The sequence below is a fragment of the Vanacampus margaritifer genome, chromosome 13 (genome assembly GCF_051991255.1).
Source record: "Vanacampus margaritifer isolate UIUO_Vmar chromosome 13, RoL_Vmar_1.0, whole genome shotgun sequence".
In the NCBI taxonomy this organism is placed as follows: domain Eukaryota; kingdom Metazoa; phylum Chordata; class Actinopteri; order Syngnathiformes; family Syngnathidae; genus Vanacampus; species Vanacampus margaritifer.
The window spans coordinates 12,023,025-12,043,494 of NC_135444.1; the positions used below are offsets into that span (position 1 = coordinate 12,023,025).

General features: G+C 37.9%; 2 protein-coding genes across 3 annotated transcripts; one reads left to right on the forward strand and one right to left on the reverse strand.

Annotated features, from left to right (window-relative positions):
• The first annotated feature begins 1,313 nt into the window (after positions 1-1,313).
• On the forward strand, positions 1,314-13,720 carry tmprss9 (transmembrane serine protease 9). Of its 2 annotated transcripts, none has more exons than XM_077584893.1 (16): positions 1,314-1,377; positions 2,184-2,363; positions 2,444-2,571; positions 2,638-2,705; positions 2,792-2,967; positions 3,077-3,127; positions 4,640-4,753; positions 4,828-4,993; positions 5,166-5,440; positions 7,053-7,195; positions 7,355-7,640; positions 7,716-7,832; positions 7,911-8,079; positions 10,038-10,309; positions 11,974-12,110; positions 12,639-13,720. In XM_077584893.1, exons 2-16 carry the CDS (start codon positions 2,225-2,227, stop codon positions 12,798-12,800), a joined length of 2,403 nt encoding a protein of 800 aa, XP_077441019.1. In that variant the 5' UTR covers positions 1,314-1,377; positions 2,184-2,224; the 3' UTR covers positions 12,801-13,720. The 2 variants fall into 2 exon arrangements, with proteins under 2 accessions (XP_077441019.1, XP_077441020.1); XM_077584894.1 differs by having other exon boundaries at positions 10,038-10,303.
• Positions 13,721-13,874: 154 nt separating this feature from the next.
• timm13 (translocase of inner mitochondrial membrane 13 homolog (yeast)) lies at positions 13,875-15,126 on the reverse strand. Its single transcript, XM_077584896.1, has 3 exons — positions 14,866-15,126; positions 14,563-14,631; positions 13,875-14,419 (listed from the first exon to the last, which is right to left on the reverse strand). Exons 1-3 carry the CDS (start codon positions 14,992-14,994, stop codon positions 14,321-14,323), a joined length of 297 nt encoding a protein of 98 aa, XP_077441022.1. The 5' UTR covers positions 14,995-15,126; the 3' UTR covers positions 13,875-14,320.
• Between the last annotated feature and the right edge of the window lie 5,344 nt (positions 15,127-20,470).

A 20,470-nucleotide genomic window follows, 5' to 3' on the forward strand; every position in this document is an offset into this window, starting at 1 on the left:
CCCGAAGCCAGCTGGGATAGGCTCCAGCGACCCTTGTGAGGGAAAGCGGTTAAGAAAATGGATGGATGGATGGAAAATAGTCGGTTGTTTACCTGCGATTGGCTGGCGATCAGGGTTTACCCTGCCTACTGCCCATTGATGGCTGGGATAGGCTCCAGCACGCCCGCGACCCTTGTGTGGATAAGCGGCTCGGAAAATTGATGGATGGATGGTTGTTTACCTAAAATTATTTTTCATTTATTGTTTAGAATGAATACATTAACCAAGCATTTTATGCATCAAATAATAAATGTAAATGCATGTGGAATTTTTATTTTTATTTTACAAATAATTCCAATAAATAAATAAACCAGTTTTAAGCAAAACAGTCTGAAAATATGCCAACTGACATTCCCAGAATGTTGATAATGCAAAATGATTGGTGAGAACGGCTCAGACCACCCCCGCATTTAACATATTAATAAATATTTTCCAGATTCTTACTTAATTAATTATTTAATCAAGTAAATGATTTCTTATTTATTATTCTAATTTCTTAAGATTGTGAGTCTTGACTTTTAGCCATAAAATCATGAAATATTCACTCTGTGAATCTGTGTAGTGAATTATCTACGAATTGAACTAGTAAAATAAATGTAACTTTACACGACACAATGGCATATTCTGAGCTGCACCTGTTTGCTGATGTAAATCCTCAGGTGGAACCACCTTGTTCTTATGGGAATTAGCTCCATCCTCTTTTTCAAACATTTCTTCCTGTGTGTTTATTTGGCTCGCAAAGATGAGCCCGTATGCACACCAGCAAAGATCCCTTTTGAGATTAAGTGCTTTGAACAAAAAGTTTGCGAATGGGTACAACTCTACAAGCAACCCGACGCTTTTGTCCGGACTGTACATGTGATATTATGAAATCTGTGAACAGATGAAACAATTTAGCCACTGTGGACTTTTGCAGGTGATGTGATCCTGCATGGAAAAGGAATTCCAACCTTCTTAGCTCCTCCTCTTTGTCCAGTTAGCGTGTCCATGGAGCACAAGGAGGCTCTTCAGAGCAGCTTTAAATTCTCCTTATAGAAGTTGACATGAGTTGTTTTTTTTTATTTTTCTCCTGCAGATAACGCAGGGTGTGGCTTGGAACAAAACACATATTTACGCTCAGAGTGGGATCCATCGCGATGGGCGTAAAAGGGATTTGGGATGAAGCATCACTTTCCAAAAATCAACGGAAAAGGTGCGTTACCTGTTTGACACGCCCCCTTGCTCCGGTGGAACAAATAGCGCACGCTTTGCACATCTTTCCACATTCACTCACAGCTTGCGGTGTCGGCGGATGTTGTCATGTTGTCAGCTGGCCATGGACTGAGGGAACGACGTTGAGTGAGTGTACTTTTTCGCTTTCATATTTTATACACATCCATAAAAGTAATTTCATGGTGCACGTTTCATTTGATGAAGTATGTATTTTTAGTGTGCTAAAGTCAAAATTAACAGTAGATTGCCATTCATTTTTAACCTGATGTGAATATATTATATTTTATCTATTGTACTTTATTTTATTTATTTGTATTTACTCAATAATGCCATTTCATTTGCTGTAGCTTTGGCTACAGTTTAGCTTAGCTTTGTAGCTTACATGTGTACTATCACATAGTCTATTCCTATTCAGCTAACAGCCAATCAGAGGGATCAGAGAGTGACGTGACCTTCACATAGCTCCGCCTCTTTTTCTAACAGCAAATTTTAACTACACTTGTAGGGACGGTCGGTACCACTTTTTTCAGACTGATTCCAGTACATTTAATGCATACAATAATACATACATACAATATCCGTTAACGTTTTGCAGCAAAAACAAAACAAAATGACAGATAGAAATACGTTTTTATCCCAATATAGTATTTTTCTTTTACTAACTTTTATTCTACAGAGACCCCAGTTGGAGAATCACTGCTTTAAGGCACCAAAGCACTTCTTTTTTAAATTCTCAGTTCAATGCAGTGGAATTCTTCACAACCACAATAACAACATACTGTTGTGAATCACTCAAAATGAAGCATTAATGTCTTTGTAAAAGCACAGTACAGTATTGTGCAAGTGTACCTAATGCTGTGTCCGCTGAACGTACAGTAAGATGATCATTTCAGAACATTCATGCTTTGAACATTACCCGGTTTGGATTTCAGCTGCCATGTGAATAGGCCAGTGTTGTAAATTCAGCAAGGAGATGGCGAATGATGACGGAGGCACGTGGTCCACTCCGGGACCCTCACCCGCTCCCTCCAGTCCCACTTGCTACCGGAGTGCCCTCGTATTCTGCCTCCTCTTCTTCCTCGTGGTTGGAGTCTTTGTAGGACTGCTTATCGGTGATGGTTTGCTTCCATAGCAACATCAAAAACAGAATTTTGTTCTATTTGTAACACATGAATGAATGAATGTCGTGCAGCGTACCTGATACAGGAGCAGCATTACTTCATGGAGACGGTTGAGCTGAAGGGTCTCAAGCATGATCCGTCTCTTCAGGACCCAAATTCGGGCTTCTCTTTAGTGCTGACATCCGTACTCAGTTCAAAGGTCGGCCTCATCTTATCTCATCTTATTTGACCTTTTATGCTCCGTTATTCATATTTGCTTCCACAGATCAAAAATATTTTCGCTTCCTCGTCAATATCACATCACTATGTTGATTGTAACATTATTGCATTTGGGTAAGTTCATCAAAGAAGCTAAGTCGCATCTTTTTCTTTGAGAGATATCGAAATGGCGCATTTTCTGTTTTTTTGTTTTTCCGCAGCAACATGAATGATGATGTGATGGCAACAATCCGACTGGTCTTCACGGTTTCCAAATTCCGGCAGTATTCGGAAAACTTCATTCAGGACCTGCTGAGGGCGGGCCTCGCCTCGGTGATGCACGGCACCCCGCTAGAGGTCCCTGAGTTTGGACGCATCAACGCTATCGTCTTACTGGGTTGGAAACAATCGTCAACTGTTTGCTCTCTGAACAGGCCTCAGCTGTGCCTTGTCGTGTGACTTGGGCACATTTCATGTGGAGTTTAATCCTTGTGCTTTATAACCAGGTGCCAGTGGGAAGTCCTTTTATAGTATTGGAGATGATGCGCTGGGTGACGGTGAGAGTGTTTTACGTGCAAATAATACATATCACTTATAGGATATTAGTGTTTCTGTGGCTTAAAATTACTTCGTTAATGAGGCGACATAACACATATACAGCATACATTTGTATTAGGGGTGTCAAAATGAGTGTGTTCATTTTGAATAAATTTAAAGTTCCTTTAACACCACTTTTTTTTTTTTATGTCAAATTAATGACAGCCCCTTACTTGGAAAGCCCGTACTGAGCGGATTCCAGTCGCAATTCGTCAAAATTTAGCAGTAATAAATGTAATAATTCTGCATATATTTGCGGGGACGGGGGTCAAGTTGTATTTGACAATTTAAAAAATGTGTAGAATTTCACAAGTTACTTCATGTTAATTAATATGAAAGGAAAAATGCACTGAGCTGTCATCGTCTTACAAGTGCATTATGCCATCTAGTGGCAGAAAAATGACCGCAACACAAATCAATATCACACTCGTTTTTTATAGTACAAGTACATCTTTTTAATTTTAACTCAATTTTAGGAATTATTATGAAATTACTGTATCAATGACTAAAATATACAGCCATATTTCTATTAGTTTAACATAATGTTCCCACTTTTATGTTAACAAGAGTATGAAAACTTGGAAACAAATATTTTATTCAATTCAATTCAAAATTCAATTCTAAAATTTTATTTCATTCTTTAAAAAAAAGTGGGATAGAAAGAAGTGAAACTTGTGGTATCTGCCTAGATAAAAAAAACTAAATAAATAAAATAGAATAAAAAAATGGAAAAAATAACAATAATAGTAATAATTTTCAACACAAAATAAATGACATTAAGCAGTCAAGTTTGCTATATATATTTTTACAATAATTGAGCTTTTATACATTTTTTAAAAATATGAATGGACTGAGATGATTTCATTTTATAATGCAGATTGTTTCACAAACTGACACCTTGAGATGAAATACATCGTTCTTTTTGTTTTGTTCTGTATTTAGGTTTGGAAAAAATATTTGTTCCTCTTAATTTCTACTCACTTTCCCTTTTTTTTTATTTGCATGTTATTTGGTAAAATTTCCTGATGGGCTTTATACATTAAAATTATTGTACATTTAGAACAGATATTATTTTTTTGATTAATAGTGAGTTAACTATTGAATCCCATGAATTGAATTGAATCCCATTAATTACGATTAAAAAAATTAATCGCTGGACACCCCTAATTTATGTATATGATTGATATTCTTTGCATATGTCCCATGTGACAACTAACCCCAAAATGACTGAGACAAGTTGCCCCAAACTACCAGCTCTAATTTAATCGTAAAACATAACAATGACTGAGGTATGACAAGATAATTTAATTTCGTCTTTAACAAGTCTAGTTGAGATATAACTCATTCCGTGCCATTGACGGCTATGGACGTCAAAAATCCATTTTAACTGGGCTGGCAGTGAAGGAGCTAATTAAGTGTTGTGCCTGAATGCTCATATCCATTCAAGTCTGTCTTCTACTGTTCTCTCTTAGACAGCTGTCCCGAGAACGCCTTCACGTGTGACAACGGAGAATGTGTCACCAAATTAAACCCAGAATGTGACTTTGTATCAGACTGTGCGGATGAATCTGATGAAGCTCGCTGTGGTGAACAAATCTTTCTTTCTTGTTTTGTTGTTGTTGATGAAATCATCTTAGGTCGTCCTATTTTTGCCCTCCAGCCTGTGGCACTCGTAGCGCTGCCGGGAATCGTATCGTGGGCGGTGAAGATGCCAGACAAGGAGAGCTGCCTTGGCAGGTCAGTCTCAGACTGCATGGACAGCACACGTGTGGAGCCGCCATCATTAACGAAAGGTGGCTGGTCAGTGCCGCGCACTGCTTTGAAACGTAGGTGAATTAACTACTTGAAATACTCTAAGTAAAACAAAGTAACGACTGAAATGTAGTAATAATTTATTTTATAACCGTCATTTTACATGAAATTTAAAAATATATATATATTTTTTTAACCTCATCAACAGTACAAATGACCTGGCCAGGCTTTGCTTCCCATTTCTAGCGACAACAACCCCAAAGAGTGGACAGCCCTGGTGGGGGCCAGTCTAGTGAGCGGGGAGGAGTCCGAGTCCAAAACGATCAACATCAAAACCCTGACGGTGTCTCCAGACTACAACCCCATGACCACCGATGTTGACGTGGCCGTGCTGGAGCTGGAGAGCCCTCTCACCTTCAGCCCCTACGTCCGACCCGCCTGTCTGCCGGCCCCGTCTCACGTCTTCACCCCCGGCCAAAGATGCGTGGTGTCAGGATGGGGGTCTCTGCACCAGTTTAGTTGTGAGTCACGCTGCACTGCCACACAAATAAATAGTACAGCAAAAAAGTCAATACATGTGTCCCTGTCACTCATTAACAAACTGTTAACATTTAATATTCATGTTGGTTAATTAAATAATTTGAGGAAAAAAAAGTTAAAACATTCGTAGATGTATCAAAACTTTTCCAACTCTTTTCATCCCCTTTTCACATTTCTTATAAGTAATATTAGATTTACTTTCTAAATGCACGTTACACTCTCGGGAAGACCAGGGCAGGGTTTGTTGTCACATGGGTAAGTTGTCACATTCTAATAAGTGGAATGAGTTTTCTTATTTTATATGGTCAGGGGTTATGTGCTGTCTGACAGAAGAATCACACATTGTGAGTGGAGATGAGTGCCAATTGACCACTTTGTACAACCTTAAGTAAAAAATGACTTTGTCCAACTTTATATATTTTAGTACAAGCTTCTTCCGGATAACAATCCGAGCAGTGATAGCATATGTGGACTTGTTAGAGGTGAGATTAATGCATCTTGTCATACCTCAGTCATTTTCTGTTTTAAGATAACCAAAACTAGAGCTAACATTACAAAACATGGTACTTTGGGGCAACTTGTCTCAGTCATTTTAAGGGTAGTTGTCACATGTGACATATGCAAAGAATGGGCCAATGAAAAGTGTATTGGTATACGTATGCAAGAATTGCTATTCAAATGCTGAGTCGGACTAGTGAGGAAATTTGTTTGTCAGGTTTTGTTGAATATTTATAAATATGGATCTGCCAGTTGTTGCAACTATGTCCATATTTCAGGACTGGTTTAACTTTCATAAGGAACTAATGCTTTCTTTTTTTGTAATTCAATTTAGTCTTGAATTTTCTGTTAAAGAAAGGTCAAATGGGCATTTGAGGCTGAGAGCCATAGCCTATGTGTCAGAAGTTTCTCATGATTTTAATCCAACGCATCTTGCATTCTATTTTATGTTGTTTATAATGGCTAATTTCGACAATTATTTCAAGCTCAATGATAAACATTTTCTAGGCCTAACTTCAAAATTGAATGTCAAGTAAAAACGGGAGGTCAGAAATAATTTTGTCATTGTTTTATTAGTTGCAAAATCTAGTGTGACAACTAACCTCACAGTGAGACAACTTACCCAATGGCAGGTAACTGACACAAAATATGAAAGTGAATACAAAATACAGTATACCTGAAACTCTGGTCAATCTTCTGGTACACATGATTCATTGATTCCAAGAAATATGTGGGCGTGTAAAAAGTGTGACATCAAGCCCTGATCTCCCCTATATTCTGACTATTTTTGCTATCCACGCCTGTGATATAGAAAACCATTACACATAGCATTATTTTTTGGGGGGGGGGGGGTGCAACCCATGCACCCCAGCAAAGCTTTCCTGTGTGGCCACACATAATGCACAGAAATCTCAGTATGATGCAGTGCAGTTTTGTGCTACTGCAAACTACAACTGCAAAAAAAAAAAAAAAAAACATTCTTATTATAAAGGTAGATTTGGCTCAATTGGATTTCATTAGATTGTGCGTGCTGCCTAACATTATGGCAAATGCATGTATTCGAGTTAATAGTGAATGCGCTCACCTGTCTTTCAGCTGAGATTCCTCCCACACTGCAGAAGGCCGTAGTGAAAATCATCGACTCCAAAGTGTGCAGTAAACTGCCCGTGTATAGAGGGGCAATCACTTCCAACATGATGTGTGCCGGATTCTTGCAGGGCAAAGTGGACTCCTGTCAGGTCAGCGCCGCTTGAGGCTTACTTAAGGCACACTTTGCATCATGCACAATGTTTTTTTTTCTCTTTATTATTTGCCATATCAATAATTACAGCGTACTTTACACCCTTTTCTTTTGCTTAGCTAAAACTGGACGACGACTTTGTGTGTTTTATTTCCAGGGTGATTCCGGGGGGCCTTTGGTGTGCGAGGGGGCTCCAGGGAGGTTTTTTCTGGCAGGGGTGGTGAGTTGGGGCATAGGCTGTGCCCAGATCTACAGGCCCGGGGTTTACTCGCGGGTCACCAAGCTCCGCAGCTGGATTCTTAGTCACGCAGACCCCAACTTGGCCCATTATTTTCCCAAGCATGATCCCACTGTGCCGGTCACTGCCGCAGCCACGAGTGCTTCTAATCGTCCACTTCTCAGGACGGTCGCCATGGATGTGGAATTTGCCCCAGCACGTCCTGGTATTGTCCAAATAAACACTAGCAAATGTTTGTTTATTGTTTGGTTTCCAAACACACTCCCATCATGTCTTGTAGTCTCCAACTGCAGCAGCGGAAGCTTCCAATGCAGCGCCATTTCCTGTATCAGCAAGTTAAATCCCGAATGTGACGGCGTCCCCGACTGCCCCAACCAGGCTGACGAAAGAAACTGCGGTCCGTTGAAATCTATCAAGCAGACGTTCAAACTCAATTACGGGGAAGCATTTAAGGTGATTGAATTTGACTTTTCAGACTGCGGGGAGCGTCCCGCGTTGGGCTCCAATCGGATTGTGGGTGGCGTCACGGCTCGCAGGGGGGAGTGGCCTTGGATAGGCAGCCTTCAGTACCAGAGACTCCATCATTGTGGCGCTACTCTCGTTCACAGCAAATGGTTGCTGACCGCCGCACACTGCTTCAAAAGGTGAGAAATGAGCAGACTACGCTGCGCAAATAAATAAAGGCAATATTGACTGATTTACTGAAATTGGCCGGTCAATTATGCAGTTGGGCCCTAATACACATACAGTATAGTTTAATTTGCTCCCTTACTTGTACCTCAAATGGCTCTTATCTCAAATCATCTTTTTTCATTGAAATGGATGGAAATAAAATAAATGAATCAATGATACTGGATTTTATAAAAATGTACATTAATGGCACAATTAAAATTAAATAATCAAACAGTTTTTGTCACACTTTGCATCAATTGATTGGACATTGTGCTCTTAGCCCCTTGCAGAGGATAAAGAATATATGACTGTATTATATTTATTTAATGTGTATTATTGTACCATATTCTATGTCTAATTGTGCACAGTTTGTGTTCAAATATCAGTTTCTTAGAGGGTTCTACTGTACGTGTTAGCAATAGCAGTAAACTCTGAGATTGAGCATTAACCTTTGTAGAAGTACATTTTTTAAGATACAGCACTTGCATTCGATTTTAATAGGTGCTGCACAAGTGTACCTTACCTTAACCCTCCTAACCTAAGTTGCTTTCTCATGAACAGCAATAAAGTTCCCCAGTCAATTTGACCGAAATGGGCTATGTTTAATGCGCCAAAAGCATGAATTATTGTTCATGAGCAGAGGAGTAGTTTGACAATAGGCAAGGCAGGCGATTGCTTGCGGCCCCTTAGCCAGCAGGGGCCCCCAGAGGGCCAACAGATTTGACACAAAACGCATATCCTTCACATTAGCAGTGCAGCAATGACAATTGACCGTCTCAAATTCCCTGAGCCAGGTGTTTTTTTTTTCTTTAAAAAAAAACACACAAAAAACAACAACCATGTTAGCTAAGTAAGGCTGATTATTTATTTATTTTTTTTTGTAAATGATCACGAATGGCGTAAGGCATTCTCTTTTCTTTTTTTTTCAAAACGACTATGTATAGTAAGGTGTTTTAAAAATAATAATAATAATAAAAATAAAAACGACCATGCATCTTTTCTTCTTCTTCTTCTTCTAATGCATCTTTAAAAAAAAAAAAATAGACCATGTATAGTAAGGCTTTTTTTTTTTTAAACAACGATGCGATTAGTAATTTTATTTTCCTGTTTTCTGACTCACCTAGAAAGATTCTTGCTAAAGTTAAACAAACAAAAACAAAACAAGTCACTTGAATGAAGCACAATTAATGGCGATTGCTTATTGAAGATGCAGATGTGCAATTTTAAAATGACGCACTATGCATACTACGAATGGCCGCCGGGGCACCCAATCCCTTCTTGCCTGGGGCCCCTGGGGATTGTTGCTATGCCACTGTTCAGTTTTCAATGCAAATAATGAATCATTTTAATTGTCTGTTGATAAAGTTTCATTGCCAAAAGCGACCAACTTTAAAATGGGTCAATTTGACCCGGGCTATGTTTAAGTCTCCAAAAGCATTTAACATTTAATTGGAAATGTCAGAGTGAACCATTTTAATTGTTTGTCGATGAGACGTTTCATAGGAATTATTATTCAATGGGTCAATTTGACCCAGAATATTTACCGTTCCAAAACCAACACAGTTTATTATTAGCCATTCTCATTGCGCATACGTCAAAATTAACCATTTCTTATAGTCTGTTGATGTGAATGTTGGGTCAGTTTGACCCGGGATATGCTCAGTATTCCTTGCAAATCTTTCAAAATGTTTTTTTTATTGTCTGTTGGTGCCAAGTTTGATAGTGCAAAGGTAGTAACATTTGATCTTTAATGTGAAAGTGGGTCATTTTGACCCACAACATAACAGGCCGGTTAGAAAAAAATAACACAATAATAATGACTAACTGTTAATATAAAACACAGTTGAAGACCAACAATTTGTTATTGAGGCCAGGTTTTTATTTAAAATTTGGTTACATTGTTCTGATTAACTTTAAGCCCCTCCCACAGTGATCCCAGCCCCACCCACTGGGCAGTGAGCCTGGGCTCTGTGCTGCGCTCCGGCGCGGGAGCCGTGGTCATTCCCATCCAGCGGGTCATCATCCACCCGGATTTCAACCACACCAGCATGGACCACGACGTGGCCCTGCTGGAGCTGCTCATCCCGGCTCCCGCGTCGCACACCATCCAGTCTGTCTGTCTCCCTTCACCAGCGCACCGCTTCTTGCAAGACGCGGAGTGTTACATCTCAGGATGGGGATCCATGAGGGAAGGCGGTAAGAGTGAGTCGCGCTTCGGCTGAGAAAACATTTTAAATCGAAGTCGCAGTGGTCTAAATCCTTCATCCATCCATTTTTGAGATGCTGGGGGGAAATTATCCAAATGAATTTATTGTAATTAATCTAAAAATTACTTGCTACAAACAATGAATATTTATTTTTTTATTTTTTATTTTTTTTATATATGCCAGTAATACAGTAATATACATTATAGTGACAGGCACACAATAGATTTTACTCTATATAGCATGGCACCAAATAGACTTAGAAGTAAAACTTACACTTGGAAGAGACTAAAATGAAGAATTGAACAAAAATAAATAAAATAAAAGTCACTCAAGGGTTGAGGAACAAACTCACGACCTTCATCTTGGGAAACTGCCACACTAGCACCTAAGCTATGCCACACCTACTGTTTGCTTGTATCCAAGAGGGGACTCAACGCTTCAGTGACTTTTTTATTTTATTTTACTCTCTTCCAAGTGTAAAGTTTACTCTATTTAGAGTGGGACCAAATAGACTCAGTTTAGAGTAAAATTTACTCTGCAGAATTTACTGTGCAGAACGGTTAAAAAAATGACTTAATTAACCCCTGTATCCACCTTTTTTTTAAAAAACAATTTCATTATAACTATAATTTGATAAACATAATAATCATAATCACAATTTGACATTTTCTAAACTTTCGAATTCACATCCAATTGTTCAGTGTTGCAAAACTTGCACAACTTTCTGTTCTCTAACAAGAATGGCAAAATTCACTACAAATTTCCAATGGCGTCCACTTCTCTGCTTTTCTGTGACTCTTTCAGTCTTGCCCAAGGCTGGATTGGCACAAAAAAAATCGGCCCTGGCATTTTGACTTAGACCCGTCGGCTCGACACGACTCTTGTCTAACATGTAGTTCTGCCACTGATGTTTATTGATGACGTTTCAGTTTGCTATCTATATTTGAAATTGATGAATGGACAAAATTGGGGGCCAGTCTCTTGGGGTAAAATGCAGGAAAATAATAATCTAAAAGCACTGCATCGGCCCAAAAAAAGGCCGGCCCATCGGGCACCTGCCCTGTATACCAGATGGCCAGTCCAGCGCTGTATGAGCCACTATCATATGTGACACTCTAAACTCAGTGCCCACTTCCCTCTGAGAAACAGAAATCAATCATGAATTTCACCAGTTCAGTTTCTTGTTTGAGAACAGCAAGTTGTGCAAAAACTACTGAAAATATCAAATGAAAAATATCGATTTAAAAGTTTAGAGAACCTCAAATTAAGGTTATAGTGCATTTTAATTTCATCCTGAAATTACACCAAAAACGAAATACTCTATCTCTAACTATTGAAACAGAATCAGATTAATTAGCCAAGTATGAAAAAACACATAAGGAAAATTTGTCTTCAGTCACAACTCATCTGAGAAAAAAACGTCCACCAACAGAGGGAGACAGAACAGGAAGCCTGGCGGTTCGCTAATTCGCATCCTGAGTTTCTTAGAAGGGGAAAAAAAGAATAGGAGGGAGAAAAACAAGGCCCAAACTGTAAAGTCCAGGGGAGCACAGTAAAGAGTAAACCCTGGGGGAGGGTATAGTTTGGTAAAAACTAGTCCAGTTTAGTTGTCAATATTATGGCTGTATAAAAGACACTCACATATTTCTCACTTGGAAGGTTCTCTGACCAACCTGCTGCAAAAAGCAGCGGTGAGCACCATTGACCAGGCAGACTGCCAGCAGTCGTATGGAGACAACTTGACGCCTCACATGATGTGTGCTGGTTACATGGAAGGAGGCAGGGACACTTGTTTGGTAAGATACACCGTAGCAGCATGATGTTTGTCTAGAAGGCCTTCTTGTTAACGCTTTCACTGCCATTGACGGCTATAGACGTCAAAAATTCATTTGAACTATATTCGTTTCACATTTTTTTCCACTTTTGTTAAGAGTATGAAAACCTAGATTTTTTTTTTATCGTGCATTTATAACAGATATAAAACTTGTTTAAAAAATGTAATCGTCTGACGCCCCTCATTTTTTATAATCTTTTCTTTTTTTAATTAGGCGATTACAATTTTTTTTGTAATTAATCACATGACTTCACTAGTTAACTCAAGATTAATCACAAATGTTATATCTGTTTTTTCTAGGTTTTCATACTCTGAACAAAAGTGGAAACAAATGTGAAACTAATAGTTTAAATTAATTTTTGACGTCTATGGCCTTCAATGGCAGAGAATTGGGCCAAAAAACTGCATAGCTGCAATTATTTTTGGAAAACCCACTTATATTCTTGTCGCAACAAAAACATATTTAAAATAACTCTTCTCCCGCACCCAGGGAGATTCTGGGGGTCCTCTGACCTGTCGTGAGGGCTCCGGCCAATGGTTCGTCGCCGGGGTAACCAGCTGGGGACACGGATGCGGTCGCGTAGGTTTTCCAGGGATTTACACTCGAGTGACTTCTGTGCGCAATTGGATATCCTCATACCTGCCTTTTTGAAGCCAGTCGGGCAAAAATACAGCAGCTTGAACCGACAACAAGCCAAGCGGACATGATGATGCTCTTTATCAGGTCGACTTACCCGCCATCACATCGATCTCACTCGCTGCAGTATTGACTTGTGTGGCCTTGTGTGGTCACGGGTGCTGTTTGTAACGCTGTGCAATCATCTCAACTTCTCCAGACTGTACTGAAGATACAAGGACAAACGTATATTGCTCATAGGCAACGGGAAAGCAAACTATTGAGTATTTATTCCACTTATTTATTGCCGGAATTAAACCCTAACTCAAATTGTGAGGCAGACATGCTAACCACTAGAGCACTGTGCTGCCAATTGCAGTATACAGTTTATAAATTGCAAACAACAAATTATCTAATTGGTTGAAGTTTTTATTTGTGAGTGAAATAAGTTCACCCAAAATTGCTAACAATAACATTTTTAAAAATCGCACCATTATGGTCATAGGCGACCTCAAGAAGATTTTTAGAGGAGGAAAATAAAAAGACATTGGTTCCCTTTGACGCCACTGCAGCTTAAAAATGGAGCCTGCCGGAACAAGTCGGCTACTGTGGGAAGGGTGAAGATAGTGTGACAGCTGGTGAGACAAAACTGGGTTTTGTTCTCCCACTTTGGAGACCTGCGGACATCAGTGCTTTAAACTACAAATTATTTGTCTTGGATGACCAATGTTCCTATATTATGTCATACAACAGGCTTTCTTAGCCACACCTGCACAGCCTAATAAGATCCAATAAAGTAACATTGAAAATGAAAGATTGAAAGTACTTCCAAAAATTAAATGCGATCCAAATCAAACCTGTTGAGTTGTGATGTGAAAATGAAGCTTCACGAAGCACTTTCAGTATTTTTTTTACTACTCTAGAGGGTGCTCTTGGTTCAAAGATGCAGGGTCGTGCAAAAGGAACACGATTTAATTTCCACTGCATCTTTAAACCAAGAGCACCCTCTAGAGGAGTTAAAAAATATTGCGAGTGGTTCATGAAGCTTCATTTACATATCACTAAAAAAAAATATGTAGCAGTGGCACACAATAATAGATTGGGCATATGTATTATAATATGATTACTATTTATTAAGAAAAAAAAGGGTTTATAGAGTCCAGTGGAAATTGGTTTGACAAGTGGATGTCAGCTTTTCATGTCAATCATTGCTACTTATCACGCACAAACTTTTTTTCTCCAAAAATTGGGGGACACACAAGGCCTTTTTTTTTTTTTTAGGCACAATACAGTTTGTCATTACATAAAAAACAATCAGGGGAGAAAAAAAATTATCTGTTACAGAAATAAATGCTGTCCATACTGCCATGGCTGCAATCCACAGGCCATGCCAGCCTGGCAAGAGGTATTGGGGAGGGTGAAAAAAGGTTGTGGCCGTGTAGCATCCATGAGGAGCCCCCAAGAACATCATGTAACCTCAGACCTCCGTAGGCAAGCAGTGGTCAAAGGAGGGAGGGAAAATTTGAGAGAAAGGAAGAGTTGGAAGGGATGCACGTTCACATGCGACCGCTTTCCTTTTGTAATCTGGAGGCATACGTTCGGTAAACAGTATTCCAAGCATCCATATACCGGTCCATGCACATGGCAATGCATTTCTGTAAGGTCAAAACACGAAATACATTAATAAAGAGAAATATATTTACAGAAACATGATTATTATGTTTATCAATATAAGAGTGTGGAGAAAAAAAATATGATGACGTATTTCTCTTAATAAACTTTGAAAGGGTGAACATACCTGCTCTGAGTTGTCTAGTGTACTTCCAGGTTTCCCTATACACTTCTTGAAGCATTTGTCTGTCATTCTCTGAAACACCACAAAAATAAGTCATGTTAATTTACCATTTAATCTTAAATTTACACATTTTCACTCAAAAGTGCTAGTTTTCACGACAGAAAAAAAGCAAGCACATTTCTCTTCACTGACTAATATAACGTGAAATGTGACCAGAGAGCAAATGAAGAGTGCTTATTATGCATTGAGATATTATGTCTTGGGCGAGCATAGCTAGCTTTAGCCGGAGCTTCCATTAGTTTCTACCTGCAGCAGCTCCTGTGTGTTCGCCAACGCGATTTGGACTTTAACCTGCTCCATCATCATGCCGGTGTCCATTTTACCGCCTGGCCCGCCTGCCCCGCCTGCTGAAAAGTCCGAACCGAAGCTGTCCATCGCTGGCAAAAAAAAATCAGTTTAATTTTTTTGTCGTTAAAAGGCCGCCAGTAAACACACGTGCAGAATAGCCACTGGAGTTTAGCTAAACCAAGATCCCGGTGCCCTTGACAGCAACGGAAGTAGCAAGTGTCACTTCCGGTACAATATCGCCAGATTCGCCATGAGTTGTGGGACCTGTAGTTTTTCGGATGTGCCTCGCATGAGATGGGTTAAATTATCCACTAGATGGCAATGCAGTTCTCCCAGAAAAACAAAACACGACGTCAAAGTGCATTTTAAAATTATAATCATTATTTTATTATTATAATAATTATTAAAAATTTTGAGAAATCATTGAACTATTAATAAGGGACTATGAAAACAATCAATAGATATTGTTCTGTGCCAAATTTTCATTTCACTGTATTTTAGCAACACAGATCGTTTTTTAAATATTCTCTACTGCCAATATTTTACCAACTAAATTATTAATAAAACAGAAACATTTAAGTTTTATGATGATCGATAATACCATTGCTTTTATTGATGCTTTGGGATTTTTGCCACGGTATTTTTTCAGTATCAGTTTTGAGGTACAATATGCAGATACAGTATCGAATCAAAGGCATAATTTTGCTTTTGTGTTTTGTAAACACTTGTCTATAGATGTATAGAAATAAAGTGCTGCATGTTGATATTTGCCTGTCTGACGTTAACAATTATTTTTGAAAAAAACATTAAGACGGTCAGTGTCTTCATATAGATGAATAAAAATAATTACTAATAACATTACAGTAACTAAAGGTAAAATTAGATTTTTTATTTTAATTTTAGAAGTGGATATTCAAAGGTAGCCTCCGCATCAGTACCCAGGAAGTACGCAAGTCTCAGCTTCATAAAAAAGTTAGTGACCCCAGATTTAATCTATCACAAAGCAATGACTGTTTTGCTGCTTCCCGAGTTCAAATTTGAATATGTGTTCTTTTTAAATGGCTTTGATAATAAAGAAAAGCTTGCCAACGTCACGACCAAACCCAGAAAACAGATGAGCCATGATTGGTTGTTACCTTTATGCACTGTGATGTTATTTTCAGTCGACAGCAAGTGGCAAAATGGCCGCCACCTGAGAGTGGATTTAAAAAAATGGCCGGATTTTGCTGCTTAATTCATAACCCACAAACGTAATATTAATCAAAATGCCATATATAGGCTAGTGGGGGTGCATGGAATATATTATTGTAAATAAAAAAATTTACTTCCTTTTTTTTTTTTATGTACTTGGCCAGTATTGGCTGTTGTTTAATACTAAAATGACAAATTATTCGCATATTGTTATTCAATCAAACTGTGTCAAACACACAAAAATGTTGTCATTCGAGCATTTTCAAGTTTCCCTCCCTTCTCTTATTGGGAGTTTTGTGATTACAGTATAATAAATATCAATACACTACTTTAGTAGTTTTAACATTATTAACATGACAAATAACTTGAATAGATAAGTAAATGAATTGTTAAAATTCTAATTAAATAAAGAGTAAGCAACTGAAACAGAAAGTCACTGGAGCCTCAGTATTGCTTTTAGTCTTGAGTCCTGACCATGGCTAACCCCCTCGACCCCTCACCCTCCTTATGTTTCAGACAGTATGACCTCACTGAGCAGACCACCTGCTTTGGCTGAGAAAATAAGTGTACAGTGAGTGTGCAGGCCAACAAAAGAGTGACGGTTACTGTCGTCTAAACACACTCGCTTAAGGGGATTGTTGCAATGCTGGGGGCGCTGAGGAATAATCATGGGGGGTCTGATTAGGGGCGTGCCCGCCTCAGAGTAATTAATGACCAGTTGCATAGTCAACACACACACACATGTACACGTATAGGATCAGTTTGGCTTCAAGCCACAAGACTTGGTGGGGGAGGTGGTTAAAATGCAGCAACATGAATTTAACCCTAGATTACAATCATGAGTTCATTAAATCGTCTTAAATTCTTAATCTGCTTGGGGCACACTTGTGCGCATGAAAACATTTGGCCCCATCAGATGGGAGGAAGGTGCAAATCAGCACTATGACAACAATGGCAACGCATAACTAACAGACAGAGAGAGCTTTTCTTTTGTTATCCCAAGCAAAATAAACCCATTTTGGCTCAGATTTGAAATTACGAGTATATTGAAAGCATGATGAATTTTAAAAAGTCTTGTTAGCCTTTAGCTCAGTTTTTTAATCTCCAAAAAAAGCAGTTGCTGAGTGTCAGCGAGCAGCAAGATGAAACCTGAGCAGCAACAACAGCAGCAGCAGATCTTGTAGTGTTAAGAGATTAGCTGGTAGCTGTTCACCACCGCTCACTACATCAAATAAGACAGCAAGTATATCATTTCATATATATTGATCTGAGAGAATCACTACTTTTTGTTTTTTAAGTGTGTTATTAAAACCATAATTACATTTATTATTATGTTCTATTGAAAGGATTTTGCTTTGATACAGCTATGCTTTATTATGCCTGTGAGCTGAAATGTAAAAATCTACTAATTATCCTGTCAGACATGTTGGAACATGCCCACACTTGTTCTTCCTCTTTGAGTCCGGCCATCATCATCATCATCATCCATCAACCATGAGTCAGAACAACAGCAAAGTAAAAAATACCCATCTTGAGTTCCTAATTCTTCAAAATAATTTTTTACATTGTGTGAATGTATTTGGTCAGCATTGGCAACATTAATTAGGGTTCCTTGTCATTTATATTCATGCACAATTTGTTGTTCAGTGTGTTTTTATTTTAATTTTATTCAGGATAACAGTGATGGCAAAAAGGAGACATGTTATAATAGAACCAGAAATGGCACATTTGGTTACATATAGTAAATTACGGAAGCATATTGCATTCACTTAACTCCTTAACTCATTTGCTCCCAAAATCGTATAAATACGTTCTATTGTAAAGTGTCCCAAAGACGTATTTTTATGGGTTTTTTTTTATGCTAGAGCATACATAAAGCTATGCAGTCTCTCAACTGCAAAGAACGGTTGAAGAAATGGTAGTTATTACACAAATGGCCAGCAGGTGGAAGCAAAGCAAAAGAGATCAACCAGGGCCATGTTGGGGAAAAAAGCTCTTTTACTCACATTTCTAAATAGATTTGTGACTAATGATAAAACTTAGCTATATTCTAATGCTAATTTCTGCAAAATGGAAACAAATAGAAACATACTTTTTTTTCCTGATGAAAGAAGAGCCTCTAATCTTTCTTTTGGTAGGTTACATGTTTTTATAGCAATAGAACACAATATTCTATGGGCCTTGCAAAATCAGTCAAAATCCAGTAACACAGCCGGGAGCGAAGGGGACTGCTTCAGTGAAAATGCTTGAATTCCATACCAATACCAATATATGTGCGTGTATATATATATAGATAGATAGATAGATAGATAGATAGATAGATAGATAGATAGATAGATAGATAGATAGATAGATAGATAGATAGATAGATAGATAGATAGATAGATAGATAGATAGATAGATAGATAGATAGATAGATAGATAGAAATAGATATTGTGAGTGTGGATGGTGTGTGCCTTGCGATTGTACCCCGCCTACTGCCCGAAGCTCCCCGCGACCCTTGTGAGGACAAGCGGTTAAGAAAATGGATAGATTGATGGGTGTATATATATATATATATATATATATATATATATATATATATATATATATATATATATATATATATATATATATATATATATATATACAGAGAGAGAGGGGGGGCAATAAATGTAATTATTTTTATTCAATAAAACATTTATTTAAAAAAAATTCAAAATTTCATAAAACAGGGGGAAAATATTTTGAAAAACAGAAAAAAATATTTTGAAAAAGGGGGGGAAATTTTCCGAAAACAGAAAAAATTGCCCCTCCCCCCAAAAAAAATTATCCATTAAGTAGAAAAAAAATATTCAGAAAAACTGAAAAAAAATGTTTAGATGTATCTTTTAGTGTAAATTTTGGTTACACTTTTCTTTTGGCACTATCAGGTTAAATTTTTTTAAGTGTCTTTCAGTCTTTTGAGATGTGATATACAGATAAAATGTATTATTACTATTCCATAACAAAATGATATGGAAACACAGAAACACATTTTTCTGTTTTTCAAATTATTACTATTATATATATATATATTTTTTTTAAATACTAAAAATCCCCAAGTATAGTTATTATTTTTTCTTTAGACTTGACAGTTCGAAATGTCACAATGTTATAAGGCATAAACATTGCCTGAGGAGTTAATAATGTTACCTGTTATAGTTAATTTATGTATCCCCTGGGGAAAACATTTTTTTTTTAAAATAAGACAACCACAGAAAAGAATGCCTTGTTCTTATTTAGTTTCTAGTTAACATCATCTTGCTTGTAAGGTCATGATACAACTTGCTACAAAACAAGAATATTGCACAGTATGTGTAACATAGCAATACAGCGACACCACACATTCATACGCATTTGTTTATAGAATATTTGTCACTATTAGAAGCAGCCTATCAAAGTATGTTCACGTTGACATTTCATGCATCTTATTGTGGCGGCCGTCTCAGAACTTAGAGGAACATTCGCAGAGCTCACAGGTATTTCAATTTTTCAGGGAATGCAAAGAATTCTGCCGGAGAAACAATCCCATGGTTCACGGCGGTGCTTGAACCTGCCCTCATATGATCATTAAAGACTTCTGGTTATGTGGAGTTGGCACATGAGCAAGGACAAGGTTAATCCTGGACATGCTGATTGTGCGGCATTCCTGAGAGTTATGGCAACCGACAGTCAAACTGTGTGAGAGAGGTTACTCATTCGACAATGAGTTTATTTTGTTTGCGGCTGTTTTGAATATATAGCGTTTATAATAAAAATCTACACACTCTTGTTCAAATGTTAGTTTTTTTGTGATGTAAAAAATGCAACCAAGATAAAGCATTTCAAATCTTTTCCCACAATTTTCAAATGATTTGGAAATATATCATTTTTTGAGAATGAACAATTGAGATATTTTGGTAATAAGTTACAGTATAACTTATAACTGAAGATGTGGCTGTGTTCAGAATTAACCAATATTAGCAAAAGCCTGAAGGTTCTGTGCTAACACTAACTGCTCTTTGGTAGCGATAACGTAGCATAGAGCAAACAATTTTAGCATGTGTGCGGCTTTGTTTGCGCTTTCTAGTTTAGTCTTTCCAAACCCTTATTAAGCCAGATCAGGTACATATTTTACATTATCAAAATATCCCAACACAATGTCACATAAATTGTATACCGAAATAATGATGATTTTGTCTCAAAATTGTGAAATCTGGGCTCCTTTAGTTGAACGCAAAGCTATCATTTTCGTTGTATGAATGGCAACAGCTATATACACACATTATAGCCTTCCACCATCTAGTGGAAGAACATTTAATTGTTCTGTGTACATCGCTGGAGTTAATAGAAGTACAAAGATAGCCTACG

Coding starts and splice junctions, on each gene's coding strand:
- tmprss9 (XM_077584893.1), top strand. CDS start 2,225: ATGGCGAATGATGACGGAGGCACGTGGTCCACTCCGGGACCCTCACCC. Junction 2,706..2,791: donor TGTAACATTATTGCATTTGG/GTAAGTTCATCA, acceptor GTTTTTCCGCAG/CAACATGAATGATGATGTGA. Junction 7,641..7,715: donor ATTTGCCCCAGCACGTCCTG/GTATTGTCCAAA, acceptor CATGTCTTGTAG/TCTCCAACTGCAGCAGCGGA.
- timm13 (XM_077584896.1), bottom strand. CDS start 14,994: ATGGACAGCTTCGGTTCGGACTTTTCAGCAGGCGGGGCAGGCGGGCCA. Junction 14,632..14,865: donor ACACACAGGAGCTGCTGCAG/GTAGAAACTAAT, acceptor GTGGTGTTTCAG/AGAATGACAGACAAATGCTT. Junction 14,420..14,562: donor CACTAGACAACTCAGAGCAG/GTATGTTCACCC, acceptor TTGACCTTACAG/AAATGCATTGCCATGTGCAT.